The sequence below is a fragment of the Nylanderia fulva genome, unplaced genomic scaffold (genome assembly GCF_048542155.1).
Source record: "Nylanderia fulva isolate GAGA-0341 unplaced genomic scaffold, ASM4854215v1 Scaffold15, whole genome shotgun sequence".
Taxonomy (NCBI): Eukaryota; Metazoa; Arthropoda; class Insecta; order Hymenoptera; family Formicidae; genus Nylanderia; species Nylanderia fulva.
The window spans coordinates 3154888-3179998 of NW_028189730.1; the positions used below are offsets into that span (position 1 = coordinate 3154888).

General features: G+C 27.9%; 1 protein-coding gene across 2 annotated transcripts in view; it reads left to right on the forward strand.

Annotated features, from left to right (window-relative positions):
- Positions 1–25111, forward strand: part of Calx (sodium/calcium exchanger 3) — an 85862-nt gene that overhangs the window by 19265 nt on the left and 41486 nt on the right. For both annotated transcript variants that reach the window (XM_085480529.1, XM_085480530.1), the window contains exon 3: positions 13183–13274. In XM_085480529.1, coding sequence (XP_085336655.1) covers positions 13183–13274 — 92 coding nt within the window. The remainder of the gene's footprint in view (positions 1–13182; positions 13275–25111) is intronic.

Consider the following 25111-nt stretch of genomic DNA (forward strand, 5'->3'; position numbering starts at 1 on the left):
CAAGCCATTATGTGCAGAGCATGGATAAATACAAACGCGTATGCGCCCGTTTCGAAGGATCGCTTTGATTGCCAAGGCAATATACGCAACATTCGAGCAAACATAAGCGCCGCCATATCAAACGTCCTGGAATAATCCGTGATGTTCAAAGTATATACGACCGATGAGTTTTTCTATTCGTCCCCCGTGGATTCGACCTACATTTTCCCCGAGAAACGCGCGCCTACAAATTTTATCGTCCGGGCTGATTTGGAGGAAGGACAAAATTTACTTATTATATACTCGACATCATGTATAAAATATAAATTTAATTTGCATGGAAATAAATTTTGGGATTAAAAATATTTAATGTTTAGTTAAAATTAAAATCTCGCTCGACTGCCTATATAAAAAATTTCGGAATAGAAAATTGTAATTAAAATAATATTTCCATAAAAGGCAATAAAATTAATACTCATAAAAAATGTATAAAATGTATGTGAACGTATTAGCGACACAGAAAACAAAATATAAAATTGAAATTTATAATGAAAATTTACAAGACTACGCAAAAGACATCGTATATAAAATATACCTATTTTAGAGAGACATGAAAATAAGATTTTAAATTTTGGGATTAAAAAATTCAGAAATTCATATAAAAATATAATATTTAATAAAACTTAAAATTCGTTTTGATTGATATAAAAAAAATCCATAATGGAAAAAAATCGCAGTAAAAATAATATTTCTATAAAAGACATAAAATAAATATTTGTAGAAAAATACATAAAATATATAAAAATTAATAATACAAAAAATAAAATTCAGAAGACTTTACTTATTAAAAATCATACCAGGAACGCGCGTAATAAAACGAAAATAAGATTTGTGGTGAATTCGATAAATCCGTCTTCCCGATCATCGATTTAGGGTGATCTGATCCAAATCTAAACTAGTTCTCTAGAATATGTAGTATCTCCGTGATTTCTTCGTAAATCACGGGATATGTTTATTTATCTCTGCGGTTTACGCTGTAGGTTTTACGCAAACGCATACATATTTTAACGTATATAACGCGCAACGTGGACGATTTACATCGGGATTTTACACATGGCCTATACTTTACGCGCATATCGATGGGTATAGTGTAACGTGGGGACATTATGCGGCGTGCGAGGGATGGCTTTAATGCAGTTAAATGCAGCTTTCGCTGCAATTTGCAGCGAGAAAGGCACTTGACTTGCGCGATAAATTTACTACAAAATCGTGCAATTATTCACGCGATCGTTTGAAAACTTCGCCGTTACTTCGAACAAAATTAATCGCGAACAGTTCGTATGAAGCTTTATATATATAATATTCATGTTCTATAGAACAAAGTTTTAATAACATTACTCTCAAGAAACAAGTGCAACGTATTATCCGCTACTTATTGTTAGATGAAATAAAATTTCAACAATTCTCATTTTATTTATATATCTAATATATAGATTTCTATATTTTATTATATAATAAATTTTAATAAAATATTAATATATTAAATTTATTAATAATTTATTAATATAAATTAATATAACTTATTATATAATAAATGTTAATAAGTATAGTTTAAGAAATACATTTTTTAATTTTATTTGATAATTCTATATTTCATTGTGTAATAAATCTATATTTTATTATATAATAAATTTTAATTAAAGTATTAATATATTAAATGTATTAATATAAATTAATATAATAATTATACTATACATTTTAATAAATAATCTAAGAAATAGATTTTATTTTAATTTTATTTGATAATTCTATACTTTATTACGTAATAAATTGATATTAGTGCATCGGACGCGAAGGAAAAATTGATCTTAAATTTTGTACTTTGATAATCCATTTTTAAAGCTGATCCTGCATATATATCGCATGAAACATCCGGCACATATATATACACATTAAATATGTACTGTGTTTCCGCTGCGCTTTTCTCCTTTTCGCGAAAAAGAAGGAAATTTTCTACGGCGTGAAATTGTCACGAATACTCCAAGTCAGCGACACGCAATTTCCGGCAAATCTTCCTGCTTGCTGAGAATTTTGGAGAAGGAAATATAACCGGATATCGACACCGGACGGTTCGATATACCAGCGTGAGATTCGGTGAGAAATGAGACGAATACGAGATCAGACACACAGGTTGTGTTCTCTATTTTCTTTTCTTTTCTTTTTTTTTTTATGATCGCATATATATCCGAAATTTCCGAATGAGATGGATGGACGACGTTTTCTTTTTCCAACTGAAACTGGAAGGATTACGATCGAAATAGCGTTCCGAATTTGTTCCGAGCAAAAAATATTTTTTATTGCGAGTACTACCTCTCTGTGGATTTTAAAAATATAGAATTTTTAATTTTTGACGCGTATATTTAAATCTTCCGTCATTGAACAGGTGTAAAAATGTGCTGAAACTTTCCTCCGCCCGAAATAAAATTTCCTACAGCACGAAATATTGCTAAAATATTGTAATATCGCGCCATATTACAAATATTGCAGCAATATTGTGCAAATATTACACTGTAAAAAAAATGTGTAAAATTATAATACATTAATAATTTAAATGATAAATAATGAAAAGGTAAAAATTTCTATTATTTATCGTGTAATTTTACACTTATTATTTATGTAATTTTACATATTTTTGTGTAATATATTACATATTTTTTACAGTGTATAAGTAATTATTTTATTAGAGACATTGCAAAATATTACTGCTATATATAATTTTTTTCGTCATGAACGGGTGTAAAAATGTACTGAAATTTTCCTCCGCCCGAAATAAAATTCCCTACGGCACGAAATATTGCTAAAATATTGTAATATCGCGCCATATTACAAATATTGCAGCAATATTGTGCAAATATTACAAGTAATTATTTTATTGGAGACATTGCAAAATATTTTTTATCAGTTTAATTTTTTCTGATACGGTCCTAACACAGAGAACTCAAATATTAAATTAACTGCTCAGAAATCGGACAAATAAAAATGTCTGAATAAATAAAGAAAATAAAAAAATAAGAAATATTCTGCAATATTTTATAAATATAATATTCACATTTGCAGAAATAAATCAGCATTCTTGCAATATTCCATCAATATTTCGTGCTGTAGGGGATATAATCAAAGCATAAAATAAATAAATATTTGTAAAAAAAAATACATGAAATATATAAAAATTAATAATACAAGTAAAATATATAATAAAAATTCAGAAAACCTTTGAATTTAGAAATCTAGCTAAAATATAAAAGAAAAAAATATTCGATGCCCGGCGAGTGCTATAAAAAAATTGCGGCGATGTGTCGAAAACACGACACCAGGGGGTATATAAGCATATATATTCATATCGACGGAGAGGTGAAAAATTATGCGTTACGACAGAAGGGTTAAATTATGCGCCACGTGTTCGCCGTCCCCAGGCGCGATTAAAGACGCTATATGGATATATAAATAAAAACTCGCTTTCCTCCCTTTTCCGAGAGGGTGGGCGCGGGAGAAAGAGAAAGAAGAAGAGATGGTGTGTTTATCAGGCGGTATAACGTAAGACTTCATTGTAGCTGGTGGAGGTCGATCGATTTAACGTGCGTACGGACTTAAATGGATATTCTAATGCTATTTATAGTCAGACCTTCCCGCCGGCGTTCATCCGTGTCTCTCGACTACGTGGAAGGTGCTTATCTGTCCCCGATAAACCAAGAGGCGCCTATCGCCACCTGGCCGCCCCTTAAGATTCCCAAACTTTGATCGAAGTAACTTGAGATCGAGGGGAAGCAATAATTTCGCGCGAGAAAATAAAAAATAAATAAATATATATATATATAGAAAAAATAAATATATTTTTTATAATAAAAATATATTTTGGTATTTATTTTTTATTTATTTATATTATTAATTATATTTTATATATACATATATATTTATTTTTTATTATATATTTATACATTTATTTTTATATATATACATTTATTTATTTTTTACTTAATATATACATATATACATATATATGTGTATATATATATATATATATATACACACATATATATGTATATATGTATATATTAAATAAAAAATAAATAAATGTATATATATAAAAATAAATGTAATAAATAAAAATAAATAAATGTATATATATATCGTTTAATATGTTTGTATAAAGTACGAGAGCGCCCCTAAGAAAGGGGGAGAACCGATAAGAAAAGTAATGTGCCAAAGGGAGTGAACCCTTAATCCGATCCGTCCTGACGCTAATTAATTTAATTAACGGTGCCAAGTGACCGTTCGGTTATTTAATCCGGCGACGTTATTTAAATCCATGCAAATCAGTCCTTAATGAGCTCTCGTTCGTTCTGTGATAAGAGCGTCTAGACAAATTTGACGAATTCTCGAAAATACGCATAGACGTATTTCTAAATCGGTAACAAATTACGCTTAAAAAAAAATAATACATCGTCACTCGCAAATAAAAAAAAATGTGTTTATGCGAGGGATGTTAATGAAATGTAGAATAAATAATTTTTTAAAAATAATATTAAATACCTGCAAGTTTCTTTTGGCCAACCCTGCAGCTCCAGCAGCTCCAGCAACCCCCAGAAATCGTGCTCGGTTGCTGTGATACTACTTTAGGACGATCGACCCCGTCGGAGAAAGGCGTCGCCTTCCGCATCGCCTGAAACATTACGAACATCCGGGGCTTTAATGTCGATAAAATCCCTCCAAAATGTATCTATCTTATATATAATTAATATATAAAAAACTATATGTATCTGTAAATCTTAGATATTTTATAATTTAATTTTAAAATAAAATATTAAATAAAATATTAATATAAATAAATTAATGTAAAAAATAATAATTAATAAACATTATAAATTTATATTAATATAATATAAATAAAAAACAAACTTTTATATATATATATATATATATATATATATTAAAAATAAATAATATATACATAATACATATTTTACTATGTACATATAAATGTAAAATTAATCGAACATATTTTATATCTTATTGTTGTAGATATTAATACTTTTTATCGTGGTAAAAATATTAATCGGAGAAACTCTTAAAAAATTCTTCGAATATCTTAGTATAAACGTATGATTATCATATAAATTTCAAAATATATAAATTCTAAGAGAAAATTCTGCATTGTAAATTTTATATAAAATATTTTATATGTGTATCACTTTTTTGGTAATCTATTCTATTCAAAATACGTAAAGAATTATAAATTTTTAATATATTTTAAAATCTTGAAATTTTAATATGCAATATTTTAGTAAAATTAATTGAACATATATTTAATATCTTATTGCGGTATAGATATTAATATTTTTATTGTGGTAAAAATATTAATCAGAGAGAAACTTTTAAAATATTCTTCCAATATTATATTATAAACCCACGATTATCAAGTAAATTTCAGAATAAATTCTAACAATAAGAGAAAATTCTGCATTAAAAAATTTATATAAAATATATATCTTTTTGGCATCTATTCTATTCAAAATACTTAAAGAATTATAAATTTTTAATATACTTTAAAATCTTGAAATTTCAATATGCAATATTTTAGTAAAATTAATTGAACATATTTAATATATCTATTAATATTTTTATTGCGGTAAAAATATTAATTAGAGAAACTGAAAAATGTCTTCCAATAAAAATTGTTCGTATATTATCCCACAATTGTCGGGGTAAATAATTTTAAGACAAAATTCTATGCATGTGCAGATGTTTGTGTTTTGGACGTCGCGATTTGTGTGCTAAATCCGTCGTTTTATTTTAATCTCTCTTCACCGAGAGTGAGGACCCTTTCTGTCACCCTTCCGCTCGCGTGAGCGTTTCAATTCGCGTCTCACGCAAGAACGGTCCAAGTGGACCAAGGCTTTATTTCGCATGGTGGACGGAACGGCGGCTTTCCGAAATGTATGTTCTTTCTACTAGGGCGCACTCGTGCGGGAGATGTTTTTCGGATGACAAATGAGTTATCTGGGATAGAAGTAAAGGAATCGAATTCTATCCGACGAAGAAGAAAAGGGCTGGATCTTGCAATTGTATTTCTTACGTCGCCTATCGTTACGTATCTTTTTATATTTATCTCGATATAGAAAATTAATATATTTAATATATTATTTTTTGTATAATTTAAATTATATATAAAACTATATTAAATATATAAAAATATATAAAATATATAAATATAAAAAAGTATATAAAATTAGCCTTTTAATTTTATCGTTTAATTTATTACTTATTTAATATATCTAACGCATATACCATATGTTAATGATGTAATTAATTAAGCTCATTTTCTCTCTCTCTCTATTTATTAAGATTATGATTTTATATTATTCGATAAATAAATGTTGATTAAAAATGTACTAATCGACTTGTTTAGTATTTTATTATTTTAATTATACATTTGTATAATGTAATTATTAATAATATTATCCGATAATATTTTGACATTTTCAAATATCTTTATACCTATATAAAAAAGACATTACGACAAATAATGATGACTTATTAGATTTTATTATACTTCACAATTATTTTATTATATATATTTATTGTTTTATTATTAATTATTTCTCCCTCTTTTTCTCTGTCTCAAAATATCGAATATTTTTATTTATAGTAGTAATATAATATTCATTACCAGAGGATTCACAATATTAATAATACATAATACCGCATATACATATTGTTATTATTTATTAATTGAGTTATTTTTAATTAGTAATTGCCGAACATTTCGCTACTTGATTCAATTTTAATTCGATTATTTATTTATCTATATATGAATAATATTACATTCATATTTTGTGAAGCGAGGAGGAAAATCGTTTGAAAGATGCGAAATGCCTGAGCGAAGAACGCCGGAGCTCATTTAACGTTGTCAAAACAATATTGTGTACCGGATTTTACGAATGATTCTCGCCCCTTCGGAATTCGCTCGAAATTTCGCATTTGCTATTTTGGGTTTTGCTTATTACGTGTCGAGCATGTAATTTCTGAAATTCATTCGGCGCTTAATCAGATTCATCCCCGGAAGCGTTACGTCGGGGCTTGCTAATGCACATATGAAGACGAATAAGGAAGCAGCGAAGTAGAATAGAGAGTGTGGAGGAGGAATTAATTATATATGTTCCCGGAAAATAAACTCTTACGAGAATATTAAAACGGAGTAACTAGAGTGATTTTTTTTTCTTCCTTTTTTTTTCAGAAAGAGAAACAGAGATGCGGATATAAATTTTATATTATTATTTACACTGTAAACAAACTGGAATAATAAAGCCGTACAGTAATAAGAATTAAACAGAAATAATATAATAATAATAATAATATATAATTTCTATATATTATAAAATATGTTATTTTATTTTATATATTATTTTATATATTATAATATATTATAATAATAATATATAATAATTTTTATTTTATGTATTTATATATATATATATATATATATATATATATTTAATATATACATTTAATATATTTTTATATATAATTTAAATCATACAAAAAATAATATATTAAATATAAAATTATTATTTTTTAATAATTTATAAGTAATAATTTTGATCATTACTTATACATACAATTAGCTAATGCGCTCGATTACTAAACGCAGTGTTTACAGACCTACTTAGAATTTTTTAAAACAAATTCTTCGGCAACTTTGGAAGATACTCGTAGGAACTTAGGAAATCGAAAAGTTTGCGGATGTAATTTAAAGTTCTTTCGTTTTTTTCCCTTCAGGCAAAGGTTCGTTAAAGCGAATGAACTCATTTCGGAGGAGCCGCGCGCGTGATGTAATACAATTTACCTTAAGACCCTAAGACCTTCGTCAGCACAAAGGGTCGGTTAATCGCGTTAGACGATATCTCGGCCCATTAAAACGCATTACGCGGCTTTCCGCCATCATTTGTAGCCGGATAACTCGCAATTAAGTGCAAACTCGGCCGCGCGTCGCTCCGGGATTCGCGGATTAATAAATTTGCGGCCGCCATTTTTCCCGCGGGATAAGAGTAATCGACGTGCTTCATTTTCGTCGGGTGTAACGAGGCGACTTTACATTCCTAGAAAGAAGGGGGAATGTTCGCGGTTAAATATTGAACATTTTCAAAGACCGATGAAATTCCTCTCGGCGCGAATTAAAATGCAAAAATAAGCGATACGAGAACGCGTCGTATTTTCGCGGAATTCTCGAGGTCGGTTCCGCGAAAAAAAAAAAAAAAAAAACACACCGCTTTTACATACCATATATATGTATATCTTTGTCAGAAAATTTTCCGAGTTTTACGTCGACGAAGTGTGTAGAGACAAGCAACGAGAGACAAATCGATCGCAAAGGGATATGAATGAACGCGGATTAAGTCTCGCGTGTAACTCGGTGCTTCATCGCAAGATATACCAAAGCATTAACCGGTTTAATTATAACGCCTCTAAATGAAGTTCTTCGCCTTAACGAGCTTTCGTTCCGCTGCACTTGCACGGTTTCGTATTACTGCACGACTGCATATTATGAAAAGCTCTCGACACACACACGTGTTATGCAACCGATCTCCCTCTTTCTCTCTTATTTCTTTCCCTCCCAGAATTCTCTGTCGCGTATAGAATTTTACCTTGAAGTTTTTCCCCCAGAGAAAACTTTCGGGGAATCCGAGGTACTCGGAAAATCCTCTTCAAGGTTCTTTTCGACGACTAATTAATCCTCTGTTTTTTGTTACTCTCTAAAATGGCGGTCTCTTCATTCTAGGAGTGGACGCCCGGATGACATTAGTCACCCACGTGTTCAGATCTGCGATTTTTATTCATATTTTATATTTTATTTTATATTTAATATATACATATAATTAAATCAATTTTTAATATATATTATAATATATATTATTTATTTATTTGATATATTAATATATATTAATATATTAATATATTAATATATTAAATATATATATATATATATATATATATATATTAAATATATAATATATTAATATATTAAATATATATATATATGTATTAATATATTAAATACATTAATATATATTAATATATTCTAAATATAAATATAATTAATTTAATATATTAATATATAATATATTAATAAATAAAAATAATAATAATAAATACTATAATATATATTTAAATAAATATGCTCTTATAATATTGTCTTGAACTCGTTCTTCAAAAATGGATGACAGATCGCAGCTGATTTGACAGCGCAAGCTCCCCGGTGTTAGATTAGGTTAGAGCTTAATAAACTTTATAGAAAAATCTATTTTCTCGGGATAATTTCGTTTCTCGCAATTCGACCAAATTCTTCGTAAAATAGTCTGAGAAAATGGCAGATACGCGAAATACGTGCGAGCGGAATAAATAGAACCGGAGGAACCTCGACGCGCAAAGTTTAAACGTCAACGTGACAGCGAGCCATCCACGCAAGCTCGCGTTTCCTTTTCGCGCTTTATCTCCGGCCACCCCGTATATAAAGCGTCACGACCTAACCTCTATCGATGTGTGTGGCCTACGACATATGTTTGACATTTTCAAGTTGCTTCACACGTGTTACCCCCCGGTTGTCGCTGCAAGCTCGCAACTTCTTATAGCTCCTAGGTAGATATTTCAGGGTAGAAAGTAACAAATGGTCGTCTCGAGTCTTCCGGGAAAGAGCAAACGGACTCCGATAATATTGTGTATATATATATATATATATATATATATATATATATATATATACATACACATACACACAAGTCCAATAATACGTTTCAGTCTTCTGACGCGGCAGTTCTCCGGCATTACTGGGATAATTAAAACGAGAGATTTTTATCCTCCCGATACTACAAACTATGCTTTATATACGTTACGACCCGGAGACTTAAACTGGATCGTTCGCGATAAAAAAAAAGTGCCCGTATAGATTTGGTTTAGAGGCGAAAAATATTTTCTTTCTCCTCTCTATCGAGAATCCTTATTATACAAAATATATAGTAAGGGGTTAATAGCTACTGCTGGGATCGATAAGATCGATATCGCGTTGGAAAAATGCATAAAACAACAACAGACCATTACGACATTTTTTTTCCTCGCGTCGCAAAAAACCGTATAGTTTTTATCATAAAAGGCGAAATTACCGTCATTATAAATTCGCCATTACGTTTCTTGCGGTTTCTGCATGTATAACGATTACACGCGGCGATAATATTAAACTTCCTCTTTTATCGGACGTCGAACTTTAAATAAACGTTTAAATTCTATTTTACACCGTAAACATCAACTTCAAAATTATCCAAGACTTTCTTCTCCAACAAACTTACCCATACAGCACAAAATATTATGAATGTTTTCAAAAAATATTTCTAGAAAATATATTGCATAAAAACATTTTTTAATGATTTTAGGAATATTTCAAAATTATTTAAACATTTTTTAGAATATTTTAAAAAACTTGTAAAAATATTTTTAAAATGTTCTTCTTTATCGCTCAGACAATATTTGATACATATTTTGAAATATTATAGTTTAGATTTATATTCAAAAATATTTCTGAAAATATTTTTAAAACACGAAAAAGCGGACATAGAAACATTTTTAAAACATTTTTGAAAATTATTTATTTATCTTTTAAGAAATATTTTTTAAAAAATTAAAAAATATTTTGTGCTGTATGGATACACAGTGGAAAAATTTAATAGATGTGAAATTTTTGTGTTAATTTAACATAATGTAAATATTTTAAGTGGAGACACAAATATTGTGTTAATATTTTAACTTAAAATAAGTGCAAAACTTGTGTAAAATTAACACAGTTTTAATATAAAAATTAACTGAAAATATGTTAATTTTAGGTTTTATCATCTCCGCTTATATTATATAAAATAAAAAATCAAAATTTTTTTCCTGTAAATTTCAACAGATAAATCTTGCCACTAATAAAACAAAACACATTGATTGTGTAAAATTAAAAATAAATACACATTGTGCTAATTTTGCATCTTTTTTCAGTTGTTTTAATAATTTAATAAATTAACACATAAATGTGTTAAAAATTTAACACAAAAATTTTAATGGGGACCATTTTTAACAAGAAAACAGAACTGCGTAATAATCCTTAAAAACAATCTCATAAATTTTTACCGCCTATAATACGTGTGCATCTAGAAAAATGTAGGTACATACATGATACGTCATAAGTAGCCGGAGGCAACCATGGAAAGCTTTTGAGCTTGGAAACTTTTGCGAGATCCGCAAGTTGTGAAAAGTTGAAGCGCACGACAAACGTTTTAAAGGCTTTTCGAAAGCTCTATTAATCTATTGCCACTAACAGATCTCTTTCATAAAGAATCGCATACTGTTTGCGGGCGAGAGAACACAAAAGAGGGAGCTTTTTTGTGTTGTAAGCGATGATAGAAAACGTTTCGCATATAAAAGTGAAAAGAAAAAAGAAAATGTCAGCAGTCGTTCGATTTTATCCTTTTTTTTTTTGAGTGGAAACATCGCTGGATCTGTAAATAATAGAGTCGCGTGTATATAAATATAAAAAAATAGTTCCGTTGCATATATATCTTTATCGAGTGGCAACTTGAAAGTCTTTTAAAACAATGCAGCAAAATCCTTCACGCATAAAGGAAATACGATCCCGATACTTGTAAAGAAATAAAGAAAAATATCAATATATTTATTTCAATCGAAATTAATTTTTTCTGGTTAATTGCTTAATTAAATATTAAATATGAAAAAGAGGGATATCATTTAAATATACAGGATATCGCGTTCAAAGTTCAAAGCTCAATATATCTCTGAAACCATTCATTTTTGGGAAAAATCATTTGCAATAAATGTTGTAAGCTTTGAATGAAGATATTTTGCAGCCAGATTTGTTTCATACACAAAAGCAATTATTTTTATTTCTTTTTTTTAATAAAACTGTACGATTTTCTAAAAATATACATCAATTCTCCTAGTGATATTTTGTATATAAAAATATCGAAAAATAAACGCATTAAAAAATCAACAATTCACGCGCGAGATACTTTATATTTTATATCATACACTTTCTAGACTTTCGGCTGTAATTTTTTACATAATGCATAATTTATTAAATTATAATTAAACGAATAAAATGGATTCAATTGTATAAAAGTAATGTATCAATTTTTATTGCATTATATAAAAAAAAATTATTAAATTAATAAATATTTATTTCAATACTGCCTAATCAATCATTTATTTGAAATAAATAATTATTTATCTGTTTCGAAAAAACATTTTTTTATATCAAATAAATAATCAATATTATTAGTTTCAAATAAATAATTTATTAGGCAGTATTGAAATAAATATTTATTCAAATTCAATAATTTTTCTTACACAATTAGTGTAATAAATATATATTAAATATAATATTAAATAAAATATTAAAGATTTTTTTATATCAAACAAATATTTGTCACATCAAATCAATATTATCAGTTTCAAATAAATATTTATTCAAATTCAATAATTTTTTAGCGTAATAAATATAATATATATATTAAATATATATTAAAAATAATAAGCAACTCGTTATTTATCCTTAATTTCAAAACAAAATCTTATCGAATCTAGACGAAGGAGAATATTTAATCTTGAATATCAAAAGGTCTTCCGGTTTTCCGCGTTTCACGGAAATTGATGACCACCCTATCGGGAGTATATTAGCAATATTCCAGAAAATAGCACACTTTCCGGAAGCAGCCCTCAATTATGCCTCCTGACGTTAATACGCGTCCGCAAGTTGCAGTTATTCGACACTTAATTATCCAAAGTAATAAATCGATCTCTCTCTCTCTCTTTCTCTCACTCTTTGTTTCCCGACGATGCTGTTCATGTAGTTCGAAACAGACGAGGGGCAGTTCGCGTTTAAACGTCCTGGCACTCTCGTCTCTAATGAATCGATTACCGCACAAAAGGGAAGACTGAAAGCGGCAATAATTTCGACGAGTTTAATTTTCCGCCGCCGAAGAGATAGTGATTTGACAAGTTCAGTGTTTAAATAGGAAACAGGAGAAAAAACATGAAAACAAAATGTCGAGTCTCGTTCGCCGCAGTTGTTTTAAAAAGAGTGCTCTCCGATTGTTTCAGGAAATTCCTCAATCTAGAAATCATCGAGGAGGATTCTTACGAGAAGGATGCTCTCCTTTATGTCGAATTGGGCGAGCCGATGTTGCAAGGAGGTGAGTACTTGAATTTTCCAATTTTCTCGACATACAAATATTCAAACCGACAACAATTTCCCTTTACCTTTCTTCTTTTCACGCAGGATCAGACATTTAAATCGATACGCGAAACGAAAAACCTCGAAAGAAATGCTGGTCAACATACTGATGAAAAGCATTTAAAATTTATGAATAATTAATTATATACATATATTATATATTTTTTTTTTAAGTTTTAATTATAATTTATAATTTGTTTAATTATTTAATTGTATATATTATAATTATATGTATATAAAATAATAAATATATATAATATATAAAATAATATATTATATTATTTTATATTATAATTATAATTATATCAGAATTATTATAATTTTTATAAATTAAATTTAAATAATTTATAAGTAATTTATAATTATATATCTAAAAAAATATATCTTTAAGGGGATGCTGCCGTTGTTCTGTTTTATCGACTTTAAGTTAGGTTAGGTTCACTTTTTTATGGAATATACAGGATTGATACAGGCTTTTAATTTCATTTTTATTACTTCTGTATTATTCTTTCATGTCATCTCTATTGGGAGTGCCATATTTTGTGCCCAAATAAACCGTAGAACTTTTGTATTAAATAAGTATTGTTACGAGCTGATGCAAGAGGCCGATAAAAGACTGAAATTTTTTAACTTTTATTGTTTTTTTCGTACAAAATTACAGCGCTCCCCGTTCATTATTATCAGTACTTTAATTATGGAGGATTTTTCAATCTGTATAGTCAATAAAAAGAAAAGCCTTTGAAAAAAGTCGGTAAAACAGTTTAGATTCAATATAATATAAATTATTATATTTCTATCCTAAAAAAAAAAAAGAAAAAATCGTTGACCCAGCGCTTTTCTTCGAGGAGCTTTTTCGCATATTCGCAAAGGAAATTCAGATGATCGGATTTAAATGCCTCACCTTGTACACACGCACGCGAAAAACAAGAACAAGGAAACCCCTCTCGAAATTTCGGCATTCGGTTTCTCGATAGCGCCGTCACTTGCTCGCGTTCCTCCTGCCATTTCGTGTTCTCGATTCAATTTTTGGCGATACGAACTTGGAAATCTTGCCAATCTTGTCCCCTCTGACGAGAAAACTTCGGTTCCAAATGGGAAAATGCCGCGCGCGCGAAAACTGATTTATTTATTTCGCTTCGTCCGACAACAATGACATATGTGGAAATTAAATGCGTATCGGATTTAAAATTCCATCAATGTGTGACGAATCCACAAACAAATATATATAGCATCGACCGATAATTATGTCGTTGGATATTTATGCATAAATACCCGATATTCGCGATAAATTAAAAAAAAAAAAAAAAATGTGTCGACATTTTCGCAATAAAAAAAGACATTATTTTGAAATTGGCAAAAAAAGCTGTGAAAAAAATATTCTCTCGATCTCTGTTCGAAGAAAATAAAGATTGTAAAGCACGAACGTGACGATTGGCGACGCTATTACGATTAATTACGTTGTATATGATTAAATTCTATTTCACGATGAGAATATGTTGACGACAAATTGCTCTTGTTGACGAAAAACTGATTTCCACGTGTCTCTTCATGCATGTGTCACGCGGTGGTTCTCTACCTGGATTCGCCGTAATTGAACGTAAGTTTTCAACAAACAAACGGACACTTTTTTCTGCGCTTGTCCGAACTCTCCCTCATTTTTTATTGCGCATTAATTAGTCCTGCGCCGATTGGTTGATTGATTAACCGCAGTAGCATGTACACATTTTTTATATACATACAAAATTTACGAGCGATCATTTATCACGAGATTTCGACGGAGAAATTCTCGATACTATTTTTAGACAAAAAATACACAGAATAAATACTATTTTTAGAATAAAATTCTCGAAAATTGACCAGCGTCTCATCGCTTCGATTTTTTATAATCTTGCTTTTGAAAGGTGTAGCACTTTTCCTAGAAAAAGTGAGACGTGGCGTTTCATTTCGTCCCGAATTATTTTTTTTGTTTCACCGTCCGAACTATTTATTATTTAAATTAACAAAAATTATACAAAATTATTAAAAATAAAGATAATTATTTAAATTTCCACGAAATAATACGCCAGATTCTCACACACATATACACACATATACACGCACACACATATTTATTTATTTCTTCTTTTCCCTTGACGATTAAAATAATTTTTAGTATATCCCAAATATATAAAAATTCAGTTAGATTGATTTATAATTATTTTGCCGTGATTTTTCTGCAAAATATGAAACCTAAGATCGATAGATAGCGATCCGCTGTAGCGTTTTTTTCCCATAATTGATCATTATTAATAGCTTTGCCATGATCCACAAAGCTTCGTTTACATTAAAAAAGTAGAAATAGAGCGTTTTTTGAATAGATAGATCTCGCGTGCAAACTAAAATAAGATGTGAAAGATAATGTTAATTCCTCCCCTCATGGTTTTATTATTATATTTCTTGAAATTTTAAAGTGCGCGATTTTTTGTGTTTTTTTACAGGTGTGCGCATATTTATACTTCTCGCAATTTTTTGCGATCTTAACCTTTACATTAATTCGTAAAGGTTATTTATAACAAATTCTATAATATAAAATTCTATAGATTTTATATCAATTATAAATATACACAAAATAGACATTAAAAGTAACTATAATTAATATACTAATATACATAATATATGTATATTAATTATTTTTTATATAAAATATATATGGAGTAAAGGAAAATATTATATATGCATATTATATAATAATCTTTTACTATATATTTATTTTTATAAATAGCTAAATTCTACATCCTGCAGGATATTCTTTATTTCCATTTTTTATATATTTAATATATTATATGTTCCAATATATTTATTGGAATATACATTTATAATATATATAATATATTTAATATATTATGTTTCAATAATAATTATATATATTGGAACATAAAAAATATTAAATATTTAAAATATAAATTATATATATTTTGAATACTTAAAAATTTCATGTCCCACAATAAATTCTTTAATTCGATAAATCTCGCGAGTGAAGTTTTTGATCTGGGTGAGTTTTTTTAGGGGAGGGCGATGAATAAAACCCGTACGCGATTTCGTTTTGTCCGCGTGCACATGCAATTGCGATTTGCATGCTAAGAGGTTGCGCTAACATGTGCAACGAACAGTGCAGCGATGCTTATGCATATGCATTACGGTGTACACGGGGTGTCTAGGAATTGCTGGATGATTCTTTTAATTGCAGCTTCCTCGATTTATCTTGGGGACAATATTTTTGCGGAAGAGATTGTCACATTTATCGCGTTTCAAATTTTTATTATATTTGCAACTAAGCAAATTACAATTTTGTTACAAAATTTTTAGTGCTCTTCTTTTATCTCCTTATTTATTGTGAATAAATTTCTGTTGCTGAAAAAATTTTGATTGATTTTAAAATAAAGATGTATGTTTTTTCATAAAATCACATATTTAATAAAATAATATATATTTTAAATATATTTATTAAGCTTTCTCTAAATCTGGGTCGGAGAAATTAAAAGAAATAAGTCTGAAAAATATTGTAAATTTATAATAATATATCATCTTATAACTGCAGAAGAAAAATGACTTACATTTATTCATAGTATAAACTATTCCGACATGAGAATATCTTTTCTCGAGAAGGAAAAAATTTTTATTGATTACATCTACTGGATATTCTGTATAATATTATAAACTTTTTATCAAAAATTTAATTTTTTCTTTTATTTATCTATATTATAAAAAATATATTGTACACAAATCTATATTATAATATAAATTTATATAAAAAATAATAGAAATAATTATAATAATAACATATAATATTTTTTAATAATATTGCACATACAAGTAATATATGATATAATTATTATATAATCTGAAAAAATTTGGATCGTAGATGCAGTACATTAAATACCGTTTTAGTTTTATATAATTTTTCTCTCTGTGAAAAATTTCTGTATTAAAGGCACTTGTAAAAATTGAAGTAAAAACAAACTCCCTTTAAACGCGCGTTAAAATTACGGGTCTATGCGTCTCGCGTTCTTGAAGATACTAAATATTTTCGCGTATCTATCTATAAATATCAGCGGAGGTTGCCAAAATCGTGTCGGTGTCTCCCGGATCGATGCATATCTAGAGATGTTTGCGATACTTAAGTAGTGGTGCACGAGAGACTAACGCTTTGATTCTCGAGCATTCTTGACACATCGATATCGATTATCTCCGATAGTGGTGAGATGATTATTATCGAAAGTATCGATGGCACTCCGAGTACTTCTTCCAAGTACTTATTTGCGAAATAGTGGAAAAAATAATAATACATTTTATATATACATAATTAATTATATATTATATTATATTTAATATATTATATATTATATATATTATATTAAGTATATAATATATAATATATTATATATAATATACTATAATACATTATAATATATTAATAATATATTATAATAATAATAATTTTAATAATTAAAATTATTTATAATATATAAAATATAATATAATTATATATATTATATATTTTTGAAATATTAATTACATAATATATAATTAAATATATAATTTACACACATATATATATATATATATGTGTGTGTGTGTATATATTATTTTTAATTTTTTTTTTGAAGTAAATTTACATTTCTTTTAAAACATCTGGTCTAAAATGGTTCACGTCACGTAGTATTTGTTTTACTTTCATCTTTCCATAACATTTGCTTTGAGAATAATTCGCGTTTAAAATAACTCGAGTTTTTTTACGACCAAGAAGACGCTTCCATTCTTTTGAGATTCTCTCTTGAGATGTCTCTTCTCTCCTTCAGTTTTTATCGCCACTTGGGTCGAACTAATTATTCAACCGGTAATCGAAAAGTTCGATGAAAGGGAAGGCGATTATGGATTCTCTGGCGAATATGGGTGGGCCGGAAAATAGCGGAGAATCCCAGGTGAATCTCTTCTCTCTCTCTCTCTCTCTCTTGCGGCCCGTTAATAGCCTGTGAATTTTCTCAAGGAGTTCAAGGAGGAGCGACGTGTATACCGCTTAATGAAATCGCGGAGTTCGTGTTGAATAGTCGAATAATTAGCGACCTTTCATAGCACATTTGCAACTTTCCACGGAGAATTATTCCCGCAAGTTTCGGCGATGTCGTAAAATTTCAGTGGAAAACGCCCTCGCGAAATTCAAACCCCCTTTCGAAATTCAACCTAGATTCAACTCAATAATGTCATTTTTAACATAAACGTCCTTTTTTCATTAGAATAATTTTATTTAATAATAATTTATTATATTATATTAATTATATTAATATTATTATATTTTATAATATTATATTATTATTATATAAATTAATATAAAATTATTATTGTTATTATTAATAATTATAAATATTAATATAATATTTAATAATACTATTATATAAGAAATAATAAGAAAAGATAATAATATAAATATAATATAATAAAAAGAAAAAATATATGTAACATAATAAGAATAAAAAATATATATATATAATATAATAATAAGGAAAAATAAATGATATAATATAATATTAATAAGAAAGAATTCGTGTCACAAGCTAATAAATTTCCGTAATGTTGCGAGCTGTCATGTTTATTTGCGAACAATTTTGCGTCGACGTTTCCGTGCAGAATTGCATTATATCTGTTGCCAAAAATAAGAAAAAAAGTGAAAAAAAAAAAAACTGATTTGACAAGCGAGTAAATATCGCGTAATGAAATGAACAACAAATGAGAGAGGAAAGCCGCAAAAATGTGTAATACCGGATAATCTGTATTAGCATCGCGTATTAGCTTGTACCTATTATTAGGCACGTGCCTACACGCGTTTGTACTTATTTCTGCCAGCGGTTCAAGGATCGTGATCAGACGGTTTGTAATACACGTGTTTTGTGCCGCGGCTCTGCATTCTCATTAGAAAAGCTTGGTTTTTCATTCCGAACCTTTTCTACGTATAATTATCAAAACTGAAATTAAAAAATATTTATTAAAATTGTAATATACGTCAAATGGAATATTTTAAATTCACTACAATTTTTATATTTGACAAACGAATAAAGCTCGCGAATTAGCTTAAATTCTCTTAGGGTGAAAGAGAAAAAAAATTGCGTAATGTATAGAATTTTATTTGACAGAATGTAATTTTCTTAAAATCAGATATATATATAACTTTTATTGAATATATTACAATTCAATTTAAGTATTTTAATTTATTTCGATGCTCGATATTTATTTAAACATTAATTGTTATATATTATGTATAATACATAACATTAACATAAAATTAGTATACAGTATAAAATATCGTCGTTAATACAAAATGTATCATGTTTCCTATGATTTGGATAAAATATGTGTATCGGGTAACGTTATCGGTATTTATGCAAACATTAATATTGATACGGTATCGATTGTATGTGCACTTAACGCAAATATGATACCTTCGGCAATAAACGTTTCTGAATTGCAAAGCGAATTTCATACGAGTGTGCACTTGCACTTGTGTATGCATCGGGCTTCGCGGCGCATCCGAAAATTCAAAATTATCACGTGGCCTCGCGCGAGTAATACGAGAGAGAGAGATATAAGACGATAAATACGGTCTGACGCCAATTATAAACCAGACTGACGAAGTTCACCAACCACCGACTCCGTCTACGTTTCCCCGCGGTGCAGTTGCATCTAGAGCACGCTGCATCTCGAATTTATCAATCTCCCGTTTAAATAAAATATATAGAAAACCACCCTTTCTCTTTTCAAAGCAAAAATATTGCAAACATATTTTTCAAACATTTTTTTATTATCATATGAATTACACAAAAAATGACAGAAAAATAAATTTGAAAAATAGAAAAATGATGAAAAAATGAATTTGACAGATAAATGTAAGATACTGAATATTCAATTTATTCTATTTACAAAATATATGATTTTTTAAAACTGATTTATTATAGAAATAATTCTAGCAGAAAGCAAAAATATTGCAAATATTAAAAAAAGTTTTTTTTTGCATTTTTTCTCGAATGTAAAAAATATAATAAATTCCAGAAAAAGTTACATAAATTAAATAAATTAAATTACCATAATAATTACATAATAATAATTAATAATAAATATTAAATTATAATAAATAAAATAAATTATATAAAAAAACCAGGAAAATAAATTTGAAAAATATATTAAAAAATATAGAAAAAATAAAAATAAAAAATATACAAAAATAAGAATAAAAGATATATAAATGGTAAAAAATGAATTCGCTAATATAATTAAAATGTGCGTCCTGGATCCGCGCAGGAAGGTTCGGCTGAGATATTAAAATTCTAATGAGAGTTAGCGATTAGATTGTTGACGACACACACATTAACCCGTAATGAAAAGACCTGGATAATGGCGGGGAATAAACAAAGTTGGATGCACGGGAGAGGACGTGACGAGGCTTGGACGCTGTAATGGGATCCATGATCCCTCGCAGGCTGCGTGAGTCAGGAAAATCCACGACGAGTATCGCGTGACTGGTCTAAGCTCCGGCTCTCTCTCTATAGAACTTTAAATACAGTCTGACGTCAATCACAAACTAGACAAACTACGTCCGGGGTTGTATAACTAAGTTGTAGCGTGTATATATAAGATGCGCGCGAGGGAATGTAACGTCAAAAACGCCGCGGGTGCGGGAATTTAACTCATCTCTTTTCTATTATTATATGAATGATATTATCGAAATTTATTCACCGGAGTTGTTGCGTGTCTTGACAACACTACTTCGTTTATTTGTTATAAATTATTTATTAATGTAAATTTATCGTTATCATCGTAATCACGTATTATTGTAATTCTTATTTTAATTTATATGAACTGTTATATTTTAGGATTTTATGATTATGATCATTATTATAAATAATCGATGTAAATATATTGGTATCATTAGTTTTAGAATTATTATTTTTATTTTCGTTACATTTTTCATTACATTCACTTATGCACAAATTAATATTAATATATAATATATTAATATGCAATATATAATATAATATATGATACATAATATTAATATATAATATAATAATATATAAATCTTAATATATAAAAATAAATTAATTTTGTTTCAGTACTAAAGTATATATAAATAAAATTACTATATTATTTCTATCATAATTGGGATTTTATCTGTGATTTTATCTTGATCTCGGAAATGAAAAACGAAAAGAGAGAGAGAGAGAGAAAATAAAAAGAGAATCAACCTCAATTATGATAGACATAATATAATTAACATTGTTTAGTTATATTATTTCACTAAGTAATTATTAATTTATTAATCAATATATTGTATATATAAATTTATGCATAAATTAATTAAGGAAAAATGCAACTAATACAGTAAATAATAATAATAATATATTCATATCGATTATTTATAATAAAAATGGTCATAATAATAATTAAATCACAAAATAATAATTATTATAATATATAATATTATTTTATTTATAAAAATTATTAAATAAAAATAAGAATAAATAATCATAATAATGTATGATTATAATTATATATATAATTAAATATATAATTATATAATTAGATATATTAAATATAAATATATAATATATTAATATATAATATACTATATAATATACATATAATATATAATATATTAATATATAATATACTATATGATATACATATAATATATAACATACTATATAATATACATATAATATATAATATATTAATATATTATATATTATATGTATATTATATAGTATATTATATATTAATATATAATATATTAATATATGAATATAATTCATAATATATAATATATACGATATAATATATAATTAAATAATATATATAATTCTAATATATAAATAATAATATAATAAAACAATACGAATAATTTCCATTAATTTATCTCTCTCGACATAATTGATGAGAGACCCTTAACTTTCTGTATATATGCGTGACCCCACCACTTATCTTGTCCTCCCTCCAAATGTGTACGCGCGCGTAATTATCTACTTCGTACATTTATTAATAGAAATAGAGGAGCGTGCACGCACACACACGCGGGTACTTACGGACGACCCATTTACGTTTCCAATAAGCTGCCCAAAGCTCGCGCCTCGTTCGGTCGGTGCGTTGCGATTCTCATTTATTTTCTAAGCCTCTCTCCGCGTGTGCATTGTGTAACAAGCCCGCGTTTTATGGTCGGCGTATTCTGGGTCGCAAGCCCGGGTGCTTCCCGGGACTCTCTCTCTTTTCTTCCCGCAGCTCGAAATTTACATAGTCGAAACTTGTTTACGACAGCTGTGTGTATCTGTCCGCTTTTAATTGTTCGCGGTGTAATCCGCGAAATTCTATTACATATATACCGGAAACACAATAGGGGGATGAGAGATTAAGACCTGCCGGCTTTTTATCGGCGATTACTTATATGATTTTGCGGAGCTGTCAAAATTTGCGTCTCTCCCGTTAACTAATATTATATTATTCAAAACGCTAAACGCTATTAAATTTTGAATGGGGAAGCTTAGCCGAGCGTGGCGTATCAGGGATTGTGTCTCTCCTTTTTCTATGCATATATGTAACACTCTGGGCCGCACATTGTACGCGAGTTTGCTTTCTATACGGAACAATAACCGGCCGTTATTGGCCGCGTTATTCGATATATTCGCAAGTTTGTCATTAAAATGCGCTCGTGAACATAACGGAATCGCCTATAAAACGCGTCTTTATATCCGCCAAACGCTCGTTAATGTCTGTCTAATATAGCTGTCGGATTACCTATTCGCCTTCCTTGCCTCTCTACTGTATACAAATTAACTATCACCATCCGAGATCGTCGTATAAAAAGCTCTACGAATGAAAACCATTTCTCATGTGTAGATTCGGATCCTCCTTGGAATCGGAAAAACAATTCAGCATTTGCTCTCATTTTAAATAAACACTGGAATTTATTTCAATATTTAATATTCAAAATGAAAATAAAATAAAAGAATTAAGAACTTAATTTACAAAAATTAAAAAGAAACAAAAAAAATAGGAAATTTTAATTACAGCCTCCTTGGATTCAGAAAAAAATTCAGCATTTTAAATAAACACTGGAATTTATTTCAATATTTAAAATTAAAACATAAAAATAAAATAAAAAGAATTTAATTTTAAAAATAATTAAGAAAGAACAAAAAATAAAACAAAAATTTTAATTATATCTATTCCCCTTGAAATTAGAAAAACAGTCAAGCACTTGCTCTCCCTTTAAATAAACACTGGAATTTATTTCAATATTTAAAATTAAAACATAAAAATAAAATAAAAAGAATGTAATTTTAAAAAATTAAGAAAGAACAAAAAATACGACAAACATTTTAATTCCCCCTTGCATTAAAGTTTAATCGAAATCAGAATTTTCGAGTTCGCGAGGTCCCCCTTACAAGTAATAAAAGTTTTAAAAAGGTATCTCTTCGCAGAAAGAATATATATATATATATATTATTCAGAGGCTAAAATAAGCAAAGTAGATAAATAAATATGTATATAAACATGAAAGGAATACATTAATAAATGACATTCTTCAGCATATCGCGAATCTGATTGAAGAAATAATAATATCGATGTAACATAAAGGAATCTCCATACATAAGACGGCTTAAAGCATTCAACAAAGCGGTGATTCATCGATCGACTCGTTCATTCAACGTGATTAATCGTTTATCAACTTCCATGATAACAGTTATGAATGAACGTAGCGAATAAAAGATAAGCTGTAATGCAACGCACGCGAATGATAACAGTCCGAGATTTCGCGTGTGAGTGCGAATATGTGTATTATGATTATTTCGCAAATGTACTTCACGTTTAAATCGGAGCAATTTCTCCCTCTGCAATATTTAAAGGGTATATATATGTAAATCTATGTGGCTTTGGGTATATATATATATATTTTTGCTTTGTCTCGCGAACAAAAAGAAAAAGTATGTCGAGCGTAAAGTCCTTAGAAATGCATGCATTACATGATCGATAAGTGATGACAGATACAAGTATGACGTTTATTTCTTTATGACACTCATTATACTATTATACAAATCATGTACGTTTTTTATTTCTCAATTCTATACGTTTATGCACTGAGAAAAGAATTATTAAATTAATAAATATTTATTTTTTTAATATAATATATATTATAATATATATTTTATATTTTATAATATATTTTATATACATATTAATATTATATATATTATAATATTAAATTAATAAATATTTATTTTTCAATACTGCCTAATAAATCATTTATTTGAAACAAATAAATATTTATCTGTTTTGAAAAGGATTTTTTATAGCAAATAAATATTTTTTACATCAAATCAATATAGGTAGTATTGAAATAAAAATTTATTCGAATTCAGTATATTTTTTTTTTTTCAGTGCACTAAGTGTGTTTAGTGAGATAACAAGTTAGGTTTAATAGGTTTCCTGATTTTTATTTATAATTTGATTAAGTTTCTATTATTTTTCTTCGTAATAAATCTTCGTAAATTTTATTCACAATTGTCAAATATATATACATACATGTATATATTTTTATTTATTATTTATATTTGTATTTATTATTGATATTTATTATTTATTTATTTTTGTTACATATTTTATTAAACACATTTATATTTTTATCTACTTCGCAACAAAATATATATTTTTATATTATTTTTATTCATGATTCTTATAACAAATATGATAATCATTAATAACCCTTTTATTTAT